The following is a 12,573-nucleotide window of genomic DNA, read 5'->3' on the forward strand; positions in this document are numbered from 1 at the left end:
GCTGTATTATTTCCCATATTTCTCTATTAAAATTCTGTGTGGAATACGATGTTACAGTGTTGGGGTTTTTTTGGGGATGGGATATTTTAACTTGAGGGTTTGACTCTTGCTTTTCCTTCCAGTTCTTGAGGCCAGGGGAAAAGGTTTCTTGTTTCTGTTTTCTCAGTCTTTTCTTTGCAGAGCTGTTGTTCCCACATTCTTCATTTTGAAAACTATGCTTTCATGCCACTGTTGATATCCTTCAAATATGCATTTACCTTTTCTCTTTTGTAGATGGAATGAGTGGCTGCTCACATATTTCTCCAGTCTCTTGCCAAGTCAGTGCTAAGAAATAGTTTAACCATTGTATTGTAATACTGTGGTTAGTGGCGTTGTCCACAGAGGATTAAACAGGATCGGACTGGGCAAAAGACAAAGCTCGAAAGTGTTGGTGACGTTAATGCAGGGTCACATTGGTCTGTTTGAGGACATACGGTTTGAGATTGCTCACTAATGACAGAAGATGTTTCTGTTCTGTCTTGATAACTCATGCCACTCATGTGTATGTGTCCCTTTCAGCAACAACCTCCACCCGCACAAAGCAGGAGAGATTGTTTACATATTCATTATGAGTTTAATTCTCTTCTTCAAAGTTTCTATTGTCAAAATATCTTGGTTCGTTGCAGAACCCAGTTATGTTACTCAAGCCTTTTGACAGTTCCATCAGCCTTTGTAAATAAAAAGTGAGTGTATCATCCTATTTGTGATTGTTTTTGTTTTTTTCCTCTGCTTGATCTCATCCCACTTTCCTTTGTCCTAGAGGTCATTGTCATTACAAGGAAGGAAATCCAAAAGGTGTTAAATTTGGACACAAAAATGAAGCTGGATTTTGTGTGCATCAGTGACACCATGGACATGGGTACAGCAGATTCACTGAGGCATATTCACCAGAAAATTAAGGTATTACTGTCTTTTATTGAACTTGACTGGAAGACATTTGTTTATAAGAATTTTTTTTTTCATTGTGCTTTAAGAGCTGTCACATGTAATGATATTGCAGGTAATTGAATTTCCTGGTCTTCAGAAGAGCTGAATTTTGTAAAGGTCACCTCCTGGGGGAACTCAAACAAAGACTCTAAATGACTAGAATTGACAGCTAGGAAGACTGGAGCAGATCCAGGTGGGGCACTGGCTGCTTCTTAGTCAGTGTTAGCTTTCTGGTAGGTTAATTAAGAAGTTGTATCTGTTTATACAATTTTTGATGTGGTGTGTGATAGCTGTTGTCCATATGGTGCTTGGGGAAGTAGTTCTGCACAAATGTTCCTTGTCGTCTTAGCTTAGGCAATATGCTGATATGTAAGGAAGTTTATGTTCAGTTCTTGGCCCTGCCATAGGCTTGCCTGCGCCTGTAGGAGAGTGACTGGCTCCGTGCTTCGGTTTTCTGCTTTTCCTGTGCTTTCGCTGGCTTGGTCACATGGTAAGCTCTTCGATAAACAGTGCCCAAATGTGATAAAGGGCTGCTGTTCTAAGAAGAACGCCAGTTTATAGAATTTTAATTCCCAGCTGCACAATTAAAACACTCCCATGTAAGGCAGAAATGCTGCTTGGAGCTCTTACCACGATCTGGGATGGAATTTTGTTTTTGTTGTTGTCATACACTTAAATCTTTCTGATTTATTCCCTGTGTGTTTAGGCCATCTTAGCCAAAACGGCTGTTGAAATAAAGGTTGCAACAGAACATCAATGAACCGTGTAAGTCCTGAGGTGTCATTTTGTCTTCAGGCTCTTTTTGAAGATAATAACTGCAGTATCACAGGCTGTGTACTCCTGAGAGAAGGACTCTAAACAAGACAAGGTGAAACTCTCCAGGTAAATCTGGATGTCTGCATAGTACAGCGAGAGAAATTCTGCGAGGGATTAATGCGCAGGCTAGAATAGTTTAGAGAGTGAAGAGAAGATATAAAAAGGAAAAGCAAAATCAACAAAATCAGTTTAACTTAACATTTCTGTCACGTGCAGAATCACACTCTGTCATAACTCACTTTGGCAGTTTTTGTTAAATACGTGCGTGCAGTAAGGAAATATCTCTGCACTGCAAATTGTGACGCTGGCCTTACAGTTTATTGCCTGACCAGAGCGCTCAGTCTGGGTGTCTGTCTTTTTGGCAATCCAGGCAAGTTTGCTTAGGGGGAGTCCTGGGAGACAACAGTAAAATGTGTGGCGGTAGGAAAATAGACTGTGTCTTCAGAGGCGGCAGTGTCGATATTCTGTTTATTTTTCAGAAAAATGGCTTAGAGAAAATGTGAGGTAGTATTGAAAAACACACAACTTTTCTTCAGTCAACTGCTATGTATGAACAGCAGCAACTGCTTCTGCCCTTTTTATTCTGTGTCTTGCTTGTCTGGCCAGAGAGGACAAAGTGCTCTCTTATTTGAAATAAGCCTATACCAAGTTCTTGAGTAGATTGCTGCACTGTGTATTTTGGAGTCATTCCTCTAGTAACTGCATACCACTGGTACACCTCTTGCAGGGTGTACCCTCTCCTGTGTGATATAGGTGAGAGAACTACAACGTAGAGGTGGCTGAAAAGCTGCTGTATATTGGCTGTGTCTGCGGTGTAGCAGGAGAGGGATCCCGCTGAAGAATGAGTTTCCCTGGTGAAAACAACTGCTGCTTGTGGCCACAGTTTGCTGGCAGGCTTTTTGCCACCGATGCCAAAAATCTGATGAGGAGTTTAAACTGGTTGCTGAAACTTAGTTGTCGCAAATTGAGTTAATTGCCCACAGACAGAAGAGCAAGTATGCTCGGTAAAAACGAGATTACATGGCACAGTATAGACAACTTGCTTGTGTGCAATGCAGGTGACAGGGAGTAAAACCAATATTATAAATGCACGGTAAGAAATATGTCTAAGGGGAGCTAAACTGCTGATTACAAATTCTGAGACATGCATAAATGTCGGACCACTCTAAAGCATAAAATCTCATGACTTGCTGCCTTGTCTAGCATTTGACTGAGGGAGTTCCACTAGCACAGTATTGCTGCAGTTGCAGGCCTTGTTATTGTGTTGCACCTTGGTTAATGAAACTTGATACTTTAAAGACTGGATGTTGAGATTAGATTTACAGAATTACATTCAGTAGTAGCATAAGAATACATAGATGCGAAGCCTGTAAGGGCTGAGGGAGGTTAGTTTGCATTGTTGTTTTATTGTTTTTTTGGTGCTGGCATTTTTGGGGGCAGGTAAGACTGACTGTCTTGGCTCACAGTAACAAGCAGCTGATTCCACCAGTCTTTCCTGGTTGTTCAGAAGTTCATGAGAGCAAAGGAAGCCTGTTCACATTTTTGTTTGCTCTTTGCCCACTCTACATACACAGGATTTTTTGGACATCTTTACTTCAAGAGTTGATACAGCAGATGCGTGCTCTTTGCTGTACTGGAATTCCTCCTGTTATTTTTGGCTGTCTCAGCCTACACCTGATTAAAAAGGTAGCAGCTTCATTGAAGTTTTTATGTTCATTACGAGTCTGAATGTATCCTTTTCTTGGATCTTTCACACAATAAAGATATTATGCGAAGCTTGATTCCTAAAGGTACCTGCTTGAGAAGTAATGAACGACAGAACTTGGTCCCATAAGTTCCGCTTTCTGGGTTGCTAGGCCTGGGTGTCGGTCTGGCCTGTTCTTTACTAGTAGTTCTTTAATTGACTTATGTAGTGGGTTGTTTCATTATTTAAACATTAAATTCTGGGGTCGTAATAGCTAACACCATTAGCCTGTTTGTCTTCGCAACTCTGCAACTGAGAACTGAGGCTTAACGAGGTTAAGTAATTTACCTAGGATCATTAAAGAGATTTGTAACAGCACTGGAAACTGGACATGTGTCTCAAATCTGTCATGGATTCATGCCTAAGATCATCTTTCTGTACTGGGTGTGTATTGCATACTGTGTTTCCCCACCTTGAAAAAGCCAGCAGGATGAGACATTAAACACAAGATGAAGCTGTTTTAAATGGAAAGTACAGAAACAGAAACTTCAGTAGAGCTGCAGTCCAATTTCTGAATCACAAGTGTTATGTTTTTTTCGGTGTGTGCTGGATTTCGACTTTAAAAAGGTCCTCAATTTGGGAATGCTTTGGTCTAAATGTACGTAACTGAAAAATGATTTTGCAGCATATGAAGTAAATACTGATAAGGAACTTCTTTTTGCCTGTGTTCATATTATTTTTTGACTTGGTAATATAACACTTATCAATGTTTTACACTAAGTCCAGCACTTAAAATGATGTTGTTAAAAAGCAAAAAGTGGACATAGGAGTTTATTAAGCGTTTTGTTTTATACAGGGATATGAAAACAGTTTGTTTAAGAACTTTGTGACAATTATTGATCAGATCCTTGAATTGTTGCCCTGTGGACAATCCCAGCATGTCCCTAGCATGCTGTTGGTTTCAGGATCCCGCTATAGTCTGTGTGCCTTACGGCAGTTTCCATGGCTAGCATTTTAATGTCCAGTCTTTGTTTTTTGATATACTTGTAATATCACTATCAGTTTTATTCTTTTGGCCGTTTAAGTTCCTAGTTTTCTACTCATCTTTTGCAAGATTGATAGTGAATGGCTTTTCAAAATATGAAAACGAAAGTGAAGCTGCAAAGGCTTAATTCTTTTCTCATTTATATGTAGGATTGAAAATAGTAGAACATAGACTGTGTAGACTCACAGTTGATGGGGTACTAATGCTCTTGTTAAAACCACAGCTGTGCCACCATAGGAGTGTTTACAGGTCTCTCTCACCTCGTGATCTGTGCTGGTGAGACAGATCTCTATCACCTCATGGTCTATTGTAAATAGAGAAACAAGCCAGCCTTCCATGCCTGTAGGTTTGGATTGATGAGCTTCCCTGGTCATGAAGAGTGAAGAGAGCTCCCCTGTTCCAGATGGGGCCTTGGCAAGAGCATGGTAGATAGAGGAATTGAATGTATTTTGGAAGATGATGTTCTGCTTCTGTAGCGAAGTAAATTAATTACAGGAACATTGATTTTATTTATTTATTTTTAATGCCTTCTGACTTCAGTTTTCTTTCAGTTGTTCACATATGCAGTTATACTGCAGTTACACTGTTACAGAGTAATTCTGAAGTGATTTGCGTAGTGTGAACTTCAATATGCTTTGAGTTATTGTCTTACCTGCAGCATGGGAGTGAGACAGGTACAGCAAGATTTAGAGGACACAAAAAGAGGCACTACCATGGATTTCTTCAACTGCGTGTCCGTGAGCATTTGAAAAGCTGTGCAAAGTAGTGGAAAAAACCTTTCACTAAATCTCTTGAAGACAGCGAAGATAAACCAAGCAACTTTGATGGCTTAGAACAAGCAATGAATCAAGCAATTATATCCTTAGATTCCAAATCCATTAAAGCGTACTCTTTTGCAATTTATCCAATCCAATATCTTTTGTGTTGAACTTCTAAAATATTGCTGTATGTTCATGTCTGTTTTCAAGAATCATTGTCAATAATTACTCTGAAACTTCAGAAAATTATTTTTATAGATTAAATAAGAAAGTCAGCTCTCTGTAAGTCTGTAATAGGTAAATACCACCTCATTCAATGTACATTAGTAAAAGCAGACTGTGAGCTCTTTAGGGCAGAGCTTATGCTTTCCTTTGTCTCTGAAGGGTATATGTTTTAGTTTCCCGCTTTGGTTGGAGCCATGTTGCTATTGTCTTAATCTGTTATTTGCATTAAAGAATATTCTTGACCTGTTAGGGAATGCTTGAAATAAAAAAAAAAATAGTTAGTTTAGGTGTAAAAAATTATTTTTATATGAAATGTAAATCAAACTCTCTCCTTCATGAAAACTCATTTTCCACATCCATTTTTTGCCTGTCACTTTCTGACCCTGCTTTCTTAAAATATCTTTCCTACTTCATCAGTCACTTAGGCTGTTACTGGTCACTGTTTCATCCATTACAGGCGTGGGAGGCACGTAGCCTTTGCATGCCTTGCTAAGGAGCCTGTAGAATTTGTAAGGGGGAAGAAGAAATAATTTTTTTCTTAAAGTTTACCCTTTAGAGAATCTGACTCTTCATTAGGGACAAATGAGCAAACAATTTAGATGTAATGATGGCTTAATCCAGCCTTGAGCATGAACAGCTGAACACCTCTTCCATAGATGATGAGAAAACACCAAACTTGCTCTGGATTTGTCTTTTTTTGATTTTCATCACATGTGGCACTTCAAGAATAAGGGTTTTTTAAGTGAGTTCAGTATTTAGTGTTTTTAATACAACAGTATGTTCAGCATGCTGTGGTAAACTAAGGGTGATGTTACAGGTGTGACAGAGCAGGTGCTAAGGTGTAATTTGATAACTTCCATATTCCTGTTTTTATTTATTTTTATTTAGCATCCAAAGCTTGCTAAACTGCCTGAAGCAGTATGGAAGGGGGTTTCTGTAAGAGGTGTGGTTTTTCTTATTTTAAAATCATGTATAATTGCTTTCTTCTCAATAACTATCACTAGTCCTTGTTTCTGGTTTTCATTGATAAGCAGCACTGGCTGGAGCATTCAGATTAGTTCAGTCTGAATAATAGGGAAATTAGTAAGAGTCTTGACAGTTTTGGTGGTGATATCTGATACACTTCCTAGCAGGGGAAGAGATGCAAGTGCTGTCTGCTGCATGCTGTGGTAGGAGATGATGCAGTTTTGTTTTGTAGGCAGCTCGTCTTTCAGTGGTGTTTGTGTTCGGGGGGGTTTTTCCCCATAATTGTGGGCAATAGACTGCCCTTCTAAAAGTTAACTTATTTTGATGTATCTTGAAATTTTATGTAATGGAATCCCCTGGCTCACTTATGGAGGCTTTTCCTCTCTATCTGGTGTTAGTGGACACGCTTTTCTTAAGTCACAATGTAAAGTTTTCTGGTGCGTCCATCCGGGCATTTCAGTGGGGTTCTTCCATTCAATATGTTGGTCTGTGACTTCTTCAGTCCAGATTTATGTCTTCATTTATTTGAATTCTACTGTGATTCTTAAACGCCTTCACTTGCAGTTTAGTAGACCTCCTTTGGGTGATTCACAGGACCAGCATGCAAAATACAGCACAGTAACAGTGTCAAGACATTGATTGGTAACACAGAACTCATGATTTTGGGGATTAGTAACAAGAAATTGTAATAGGAGCTAGCAAGATTAAATTGCAATGTCTCAGAATGTACTAGTTGAAGTAGCGTGATGGCGAGCAGCCACTCTGATAGAGGGAGGAAAGGTAAACGCAAGACTAGAATGTATTAGCTAAAGTATTTTTTATGGTAGAGGTGAGAAATTAATACTATTGCCTAAGGCAATGGGAGGATTTTTTTGCCTGGAATACTGCACAGGCGTGGAACTCAAATGCATCAAATGTGGAACTCAGATGCATCAAATGTGGAACAAACACCAGAACAGGAGATAAGATATTCAGAGAGGAATATAAATGGATTTAAATTTGCTATGAGAAAATGTAGGCTGAAAATTACAGCAAAGTTTTAACTGGAGCAGAATAGGATTGTCAAAAGTCTTCCAGAAAGAATAATCAAGACAAAAATCCCCTAACTTTATACTAGAGAGCGGAGCTCATTTTTTGTTGTGTTTTTATTTGTTGGTTGGTTGTTTTTTTTAAATAAACTAGGAAAGTGACACCTAGAATGGCAGGAGGCTAAACTCTGACTTAGGAAACCCCTTTGAGAACTGTGTTTCTGTGAACTTCTGCTTGTACCATTCATCAAACTCCTGCAGACCTTTTTGTGGGTTGTAGATTGTTGTTGATGAAAAATAACAAAAAGGCAGGGGGTGTCACTGTAGTTTGCAAATGAGTTCCTCTGGAATTTAGGCATTTCTAGTATTTGACCATTTTTTTTCCTAGCCAAATTTTACCAGACCCACGCAGCTGCTGGCTGACGCCACCTCCCAGGCCGGGGCCTCTCCGGGAAGCAGGCTGAGAAACCTGGTGAAATCGTGTATCTGTGTTTCAGGCTGAAGCAGGAGGTGGATTGGGTGTGCCTGGATCAGGCATTTGTCGTCACTGAGTCTATATTATTTTCATGTTCTGTTAAGCATTTCTCTCCCTCGTGTCACTCAACTATACTCCAGCCAGTGATTAAAATGTTGCATTCCAGCAGAGTAACAGCAATGGAACAATTTCACATTTTCTTTCCTTGATGAGCCTTTAGTTGTGTTAATGGAAGCCCTGACTAATATGGTGTGAATTAATCAGCATGTCTTCTGCTGCTATCACTGCTGAGTGCTTGCATGTGAAATGTTTCATCTCAGGTGGTCCACCTGGTTTTCTCAGTTTCAGAAAGTGAGATTTGAAAGTAATACAGCTCTTAAAAAGTAAAGCAAAACAAAAACCGTAAAAAGCTACCAAAAAGAAGAAGAAAAACCAACTTTCTTTGAACAAATAAACAAAGATTGAAACTCCAGATTCACTTGGTATGTGCATCTTTGGGAGCCATGTTGTGGAAAGTGTGATGTCATGGTGGTGGTCTGTATGCTGCTGAGGGTTACTGATCCGTGGAGTCTTGGACGGCATGGCTAAGCGCTTCGCTTCCTCTGTTGAAAAATCTCCTTTCCAAACACATGATGTAAGTGAGCTTGCTGTAACGGCTCGAAGGTGGAATCTGAATCCTTTTGGTACAGCTGAACAGAGTTTGGTGAGCATGGAAAGAAAAACTTCAGTCCTCATAATATATAGTTATATATTTTTTGTACTGTCAGTGGAAATAAAAAACCCAAATGAAATTCATTTGTAAGATACAAGGTCTCTCTTTCTATATGAGCAAGATTTAACTAAATATTGTCTTCATGTATTTTGAAGTAGTAAAAAGAACTTGGTCATTTTTTTCCTGCAGATCTGACAGAAAATACTGTTTACCTGAGTGTCTAAAATGCAAATAAAAGTTGCTGTCTTGCCATGCTTTTCTGATTCTGCCGTTCACGATGTTGTTAGTGCTGTGTGGGAAAAGCAGATGTAGCAGATGGCAGCTCACAGGGTACGTAGCATCTTGTTTCCTTCTCCGCCTCTGATTGAAAGCTGTCACCACTGAGGCGCTAGGCAAAGTTTATTACGGATTGCATGCCCAAGTCCTATTCCCGAAGCACAGCTGACTGTCTTAGTAGAAAGCAGCTCTACTGGCAGGTGCTCAGGCTGGCGATGTTGCTGGGGGGAATGATACAGCGCTGCCTGACTGTGTGCTTGATGAATGTGTTCAGGACCTTGCTCTGATCCTTATTTTTCCTGGCAGGGTAAGAGTTAGGGAATTCAACAGTTGTTGTTCTTTTTTTTCTTTTTTTTTTTTTTTTTAAAGTTACTCAGCTTTAGAAGAATGTAGCTAATTAATTATTTTGCTGCCAGGGTTTACCATGGATCAGGGTTAAAACACCAGAAGTTTGAATGAGGCAATTAGCTCTGAAGGTTAGGATTAAGGGTGGTTATTAGAGCTTTTGCTGTTCTGCACATGGAAGGCACCCTCTTTAGCCGACAGTTCTACACACAGGCAGAAAATATGTGGAGACCTCAGGTGTTTTACAAGAAGAGTCATTGACAGACCTGAGATGCCTGTCAGTTTTAATTGTTGCGTCTCCCATTGCATGTCTTTATCATTTTCATGCTCCTGGCAACTTGAGGCCTGTGCTCATTACGTTAACCAATACCTCTTGTTTCCATGTAGAAGTTAATTGTCAGCATTTCTCCTGTGTTACAGTGTATGTTTTCATTTAGACCCTATATGATTTCTGATGAGTTACACGAATTCAGCCTGTTCTAGCTGCAGACATGCTAAGCTCTTTGCACAGGTATATAGCTGAAAAGATTTGTTTAAAAGTGCCCTGGTAAAAATCTTTTCCTGTTTGGTATGAGCTACTACTAGTTTTCATTTGCTGGGAGTAAATAGAAGTCAGTGTTCATTTTTGTCAATCATTGCTTGTTTTCCCAATTTAGTGTATATACAATCGTCTTGTGTAAATAACTTACTGTGCTATGCGTTGAGGGAAAATTACAGCTTCAGTAAAGGTAATCTCAAAAAACATTTTAGACTTTTGGTCTCTAGCAACACTCTCATGGGCATATGAATGCAAAGAAGAATTAAACGTCCTTATTATCATCTCATTATCAGACATAGGAAGCCTTTTACATTAATAATCAAACTCAAGTTTACAGTTTTCAAAAGTCGTTCTATGACAAATGTTCAAAGAAGTGAAAAGTCAATGTGAAATGAATTTGTGCATCTTTATTTCCAAAGAGAGAGTAAGATATTAAGAGTGTGGAGGAAAAAGTCGGTGTCCTCCAGCTGCCATCTTTGCTTGGTGCTGTCAGTGGAGGGGCCAAAGCCCTGTGCTGTATATGACCCTTGAGAAAGTAACTGTCCCCATGCCTGGAAGAGGGTGTGAAGGCATTGCTGATGTCAGTGTGACCCTTGGAGTCCACAGAGATGGAGCTGCTTAGGGATCTCTTTGGTGTTCCTTGATGATGTCCTTGTTTTGAATGTTAAGTCATCATTTAGTGTGATGTTTTAATAATTTTTGGCATGTAATTTGCAATGTCCTTGGCCTTTCCCCGTAAGACCCAACTCCTCCCTGGCTTCAAATAGGGTGAGACTTGCAAGGAGACGTTCACTGATTATTTGCACTTTTTTCTGGACTAACATTCCTTCCCTGCTGTCTGAAGCCTTTTTGCTTTGTTTCTAACCTGCATGATTTCAACGTGTGTATTTTCCCCATGTTTGGATCTTGACAGCCCTTCTCTCATTGGAGCTGGGGCATTTCATGGCAATTGTGGGCTGCACAGCTGTCGCGGTTACCCTGCTTCAGGTGACAGCCCTTAGTGAGCATTCATCCTTTGAAACAGAAAATTGAATTGATTAGATCACACACAGTTGTGTGTGTTAACCTAAGTACAGAGTTCTAGTTATTGGAGAATGCGGGAGGGAGTAGATGCCGAACTTCAAGCCATGCGGTTACTGTGCTAAAGAGGTTTCTTCGCTGTGTCTCTTTTGCAGCCTGGTACAGTAGTGTAACACTGATAATAGGAAGGTGGTGCTGTGAACAGCCCAGGCTATCCCAGAGGCTGTCACTTTGCTCAGCACTATTTTTCTGTCATTGCTGAATTTGGTGAAAGCCATGGTGAAGATCAGTGGACTGCAGGATGCCTGGAATTTAATTTTGCATTTTTGCCATGTTATGTAGTTTTTCTTTTTTTCTTGGTTTCGTGCTGAAAGGGGAAAAACAACTGCGTATTCAGATTTTCTTGAAGCAAATGTAAGCGTTCTTCTATAGTATAAATTCTGTTAGCTGCTTTGGGAAGATGGTGACAATTCTGGATGTAGACTAGTAGTGCTGGAAAAAGCAGTGGAGGTCTTGAAGTTTTCGTAACGTGTTTCTTACAACACCTGTTGCTGCAGACCAAATATCACTGGAAAAATTGGAGAGGTGCTAGAGGAGAAAATAGCGTCGCACAGAGGATAGTATAGGAATCTACGGTTCAAAACAGTACTTTTATCCAACATAGTAATTTGTTTGTACAGGAAAAACCACTTGAACAGAGCTAATCAGGTTTCATGCATGTGGATACTCAGACTCAGTTCAGTGCAGGCTAGTGTGAAGCGGCCGTGCCACAGACCTGTGCTTCACAGTCACTGGTTCTGTTGAGCCTCTGCTTTGTGGAGCAGATTAGCATTTGGGTTTTCTGCAGTGACTTGGGTTGACCTTGGAAGGAGTTGCACACTATTTTTTTAATTTAAGATCATGCTGATACTAGCTCTGGGATGGCAGAAGGATTCCTGAGGACACATGTTGTATATGTCTTGATTTTCATTTATAGTCTGGTTTGAGACTGCAAGGAACCATTATGATCCTCTAGGCTGTAAGGGAATTTGCACACAGTAATTAGGTCTGTTAGCCCCAAAACTTATAGATGACTTAGTGAATGTGTTTCTGAAAGATAGCAAGTCTTTATTCATGCATTCTAGTAGATGAGAAGTCTATTATATCCTTTGGTATTTTATTCCAGATTGTATTTATTCTCCCTCTTAAAACACTTTGCCTTTTAATTCTATGTTGAACACTAATTTCTAGCTACTGAACCCAGTCATGCTTGTTTTTTGTTGTGTTGCTGCAAGATCTTCTGCTCTTTAGGTAATTGTGGGCTGTGGGCAAAGGCCTTCTTTTTCTTCAATAAGTTGAGCCGGTTGAGCTCCATTAGGACTACTTTTTATTATTATTGTTTGTATGACTACAGCACCTGACTGCCTAAGGCTCTGCTTACATGAAGTGTTAAGCCTGGGCTTGGGCTCTGGGCTTTGGCAGCAAGCCTGCTGCGCTGCTGCTGTTGAGATTGAAGCCCGACTGTGGTGTTCTCCTTGCTGTTCATGTGAGGCAGAGTCCAAGATCAGCTGCGCAGCAGGTCTGGTAGTGCTGCCGTCCAGGTAGGTAGTCCTGGAAACCTGCCTTCCAGGAATAGGAGTGGCGAGGAGAGCACCGTTTGTTTCTGGAGTTCTGCTGCCTGTGTAGAAGGGATCTGTTCATGCAGTGTGTTGAGCCAGTGGGGAATTCAGCTTGCCAGGC

At 40.2% G+C, this 12,573-nt stretch overlaps 1 protein-coding gene across 2 annotated transcripts in view; it reads left to right on the forward strand.

Moving 5' to 3' along the window:
• The window catches only part of EIF2B3 (eukaryotic translation initiation factor 2B subunit gamma), a 102,798-nt gene that overhangs the window by 2,188 nt on the left and 88,037 nt on the right, over positions 1–12,573 (forward strand). For both annotated transcript variants that reach the window (XM_075424625.1, XM_009945683.2), the window contains exon 2: positions 800–939. In XM_075424625.1, the coding sequence (XP_075280740.1) occupies positions 800–939 (140 nt within the window). The remainder of the gene's footprint in view (positions 1–799; positions 940–12,573) is intronic.

Source organism: Opisthocomus hoazin, chromosome 6 (assembly GCF_030867145.1).
Source record: "Opisthocomus hoazin isolate bOpiHoa1 chromosome 6, bOpiHoa1.hap1, whole genome shotgun sequence".
Taxonomy (NCBI): Eukaryota; Metazoa; Chordata; class Aves; order Opisthocomiformes; family Opisthocomidae; genus Opisthocomus; species Opisthocomus hoazin.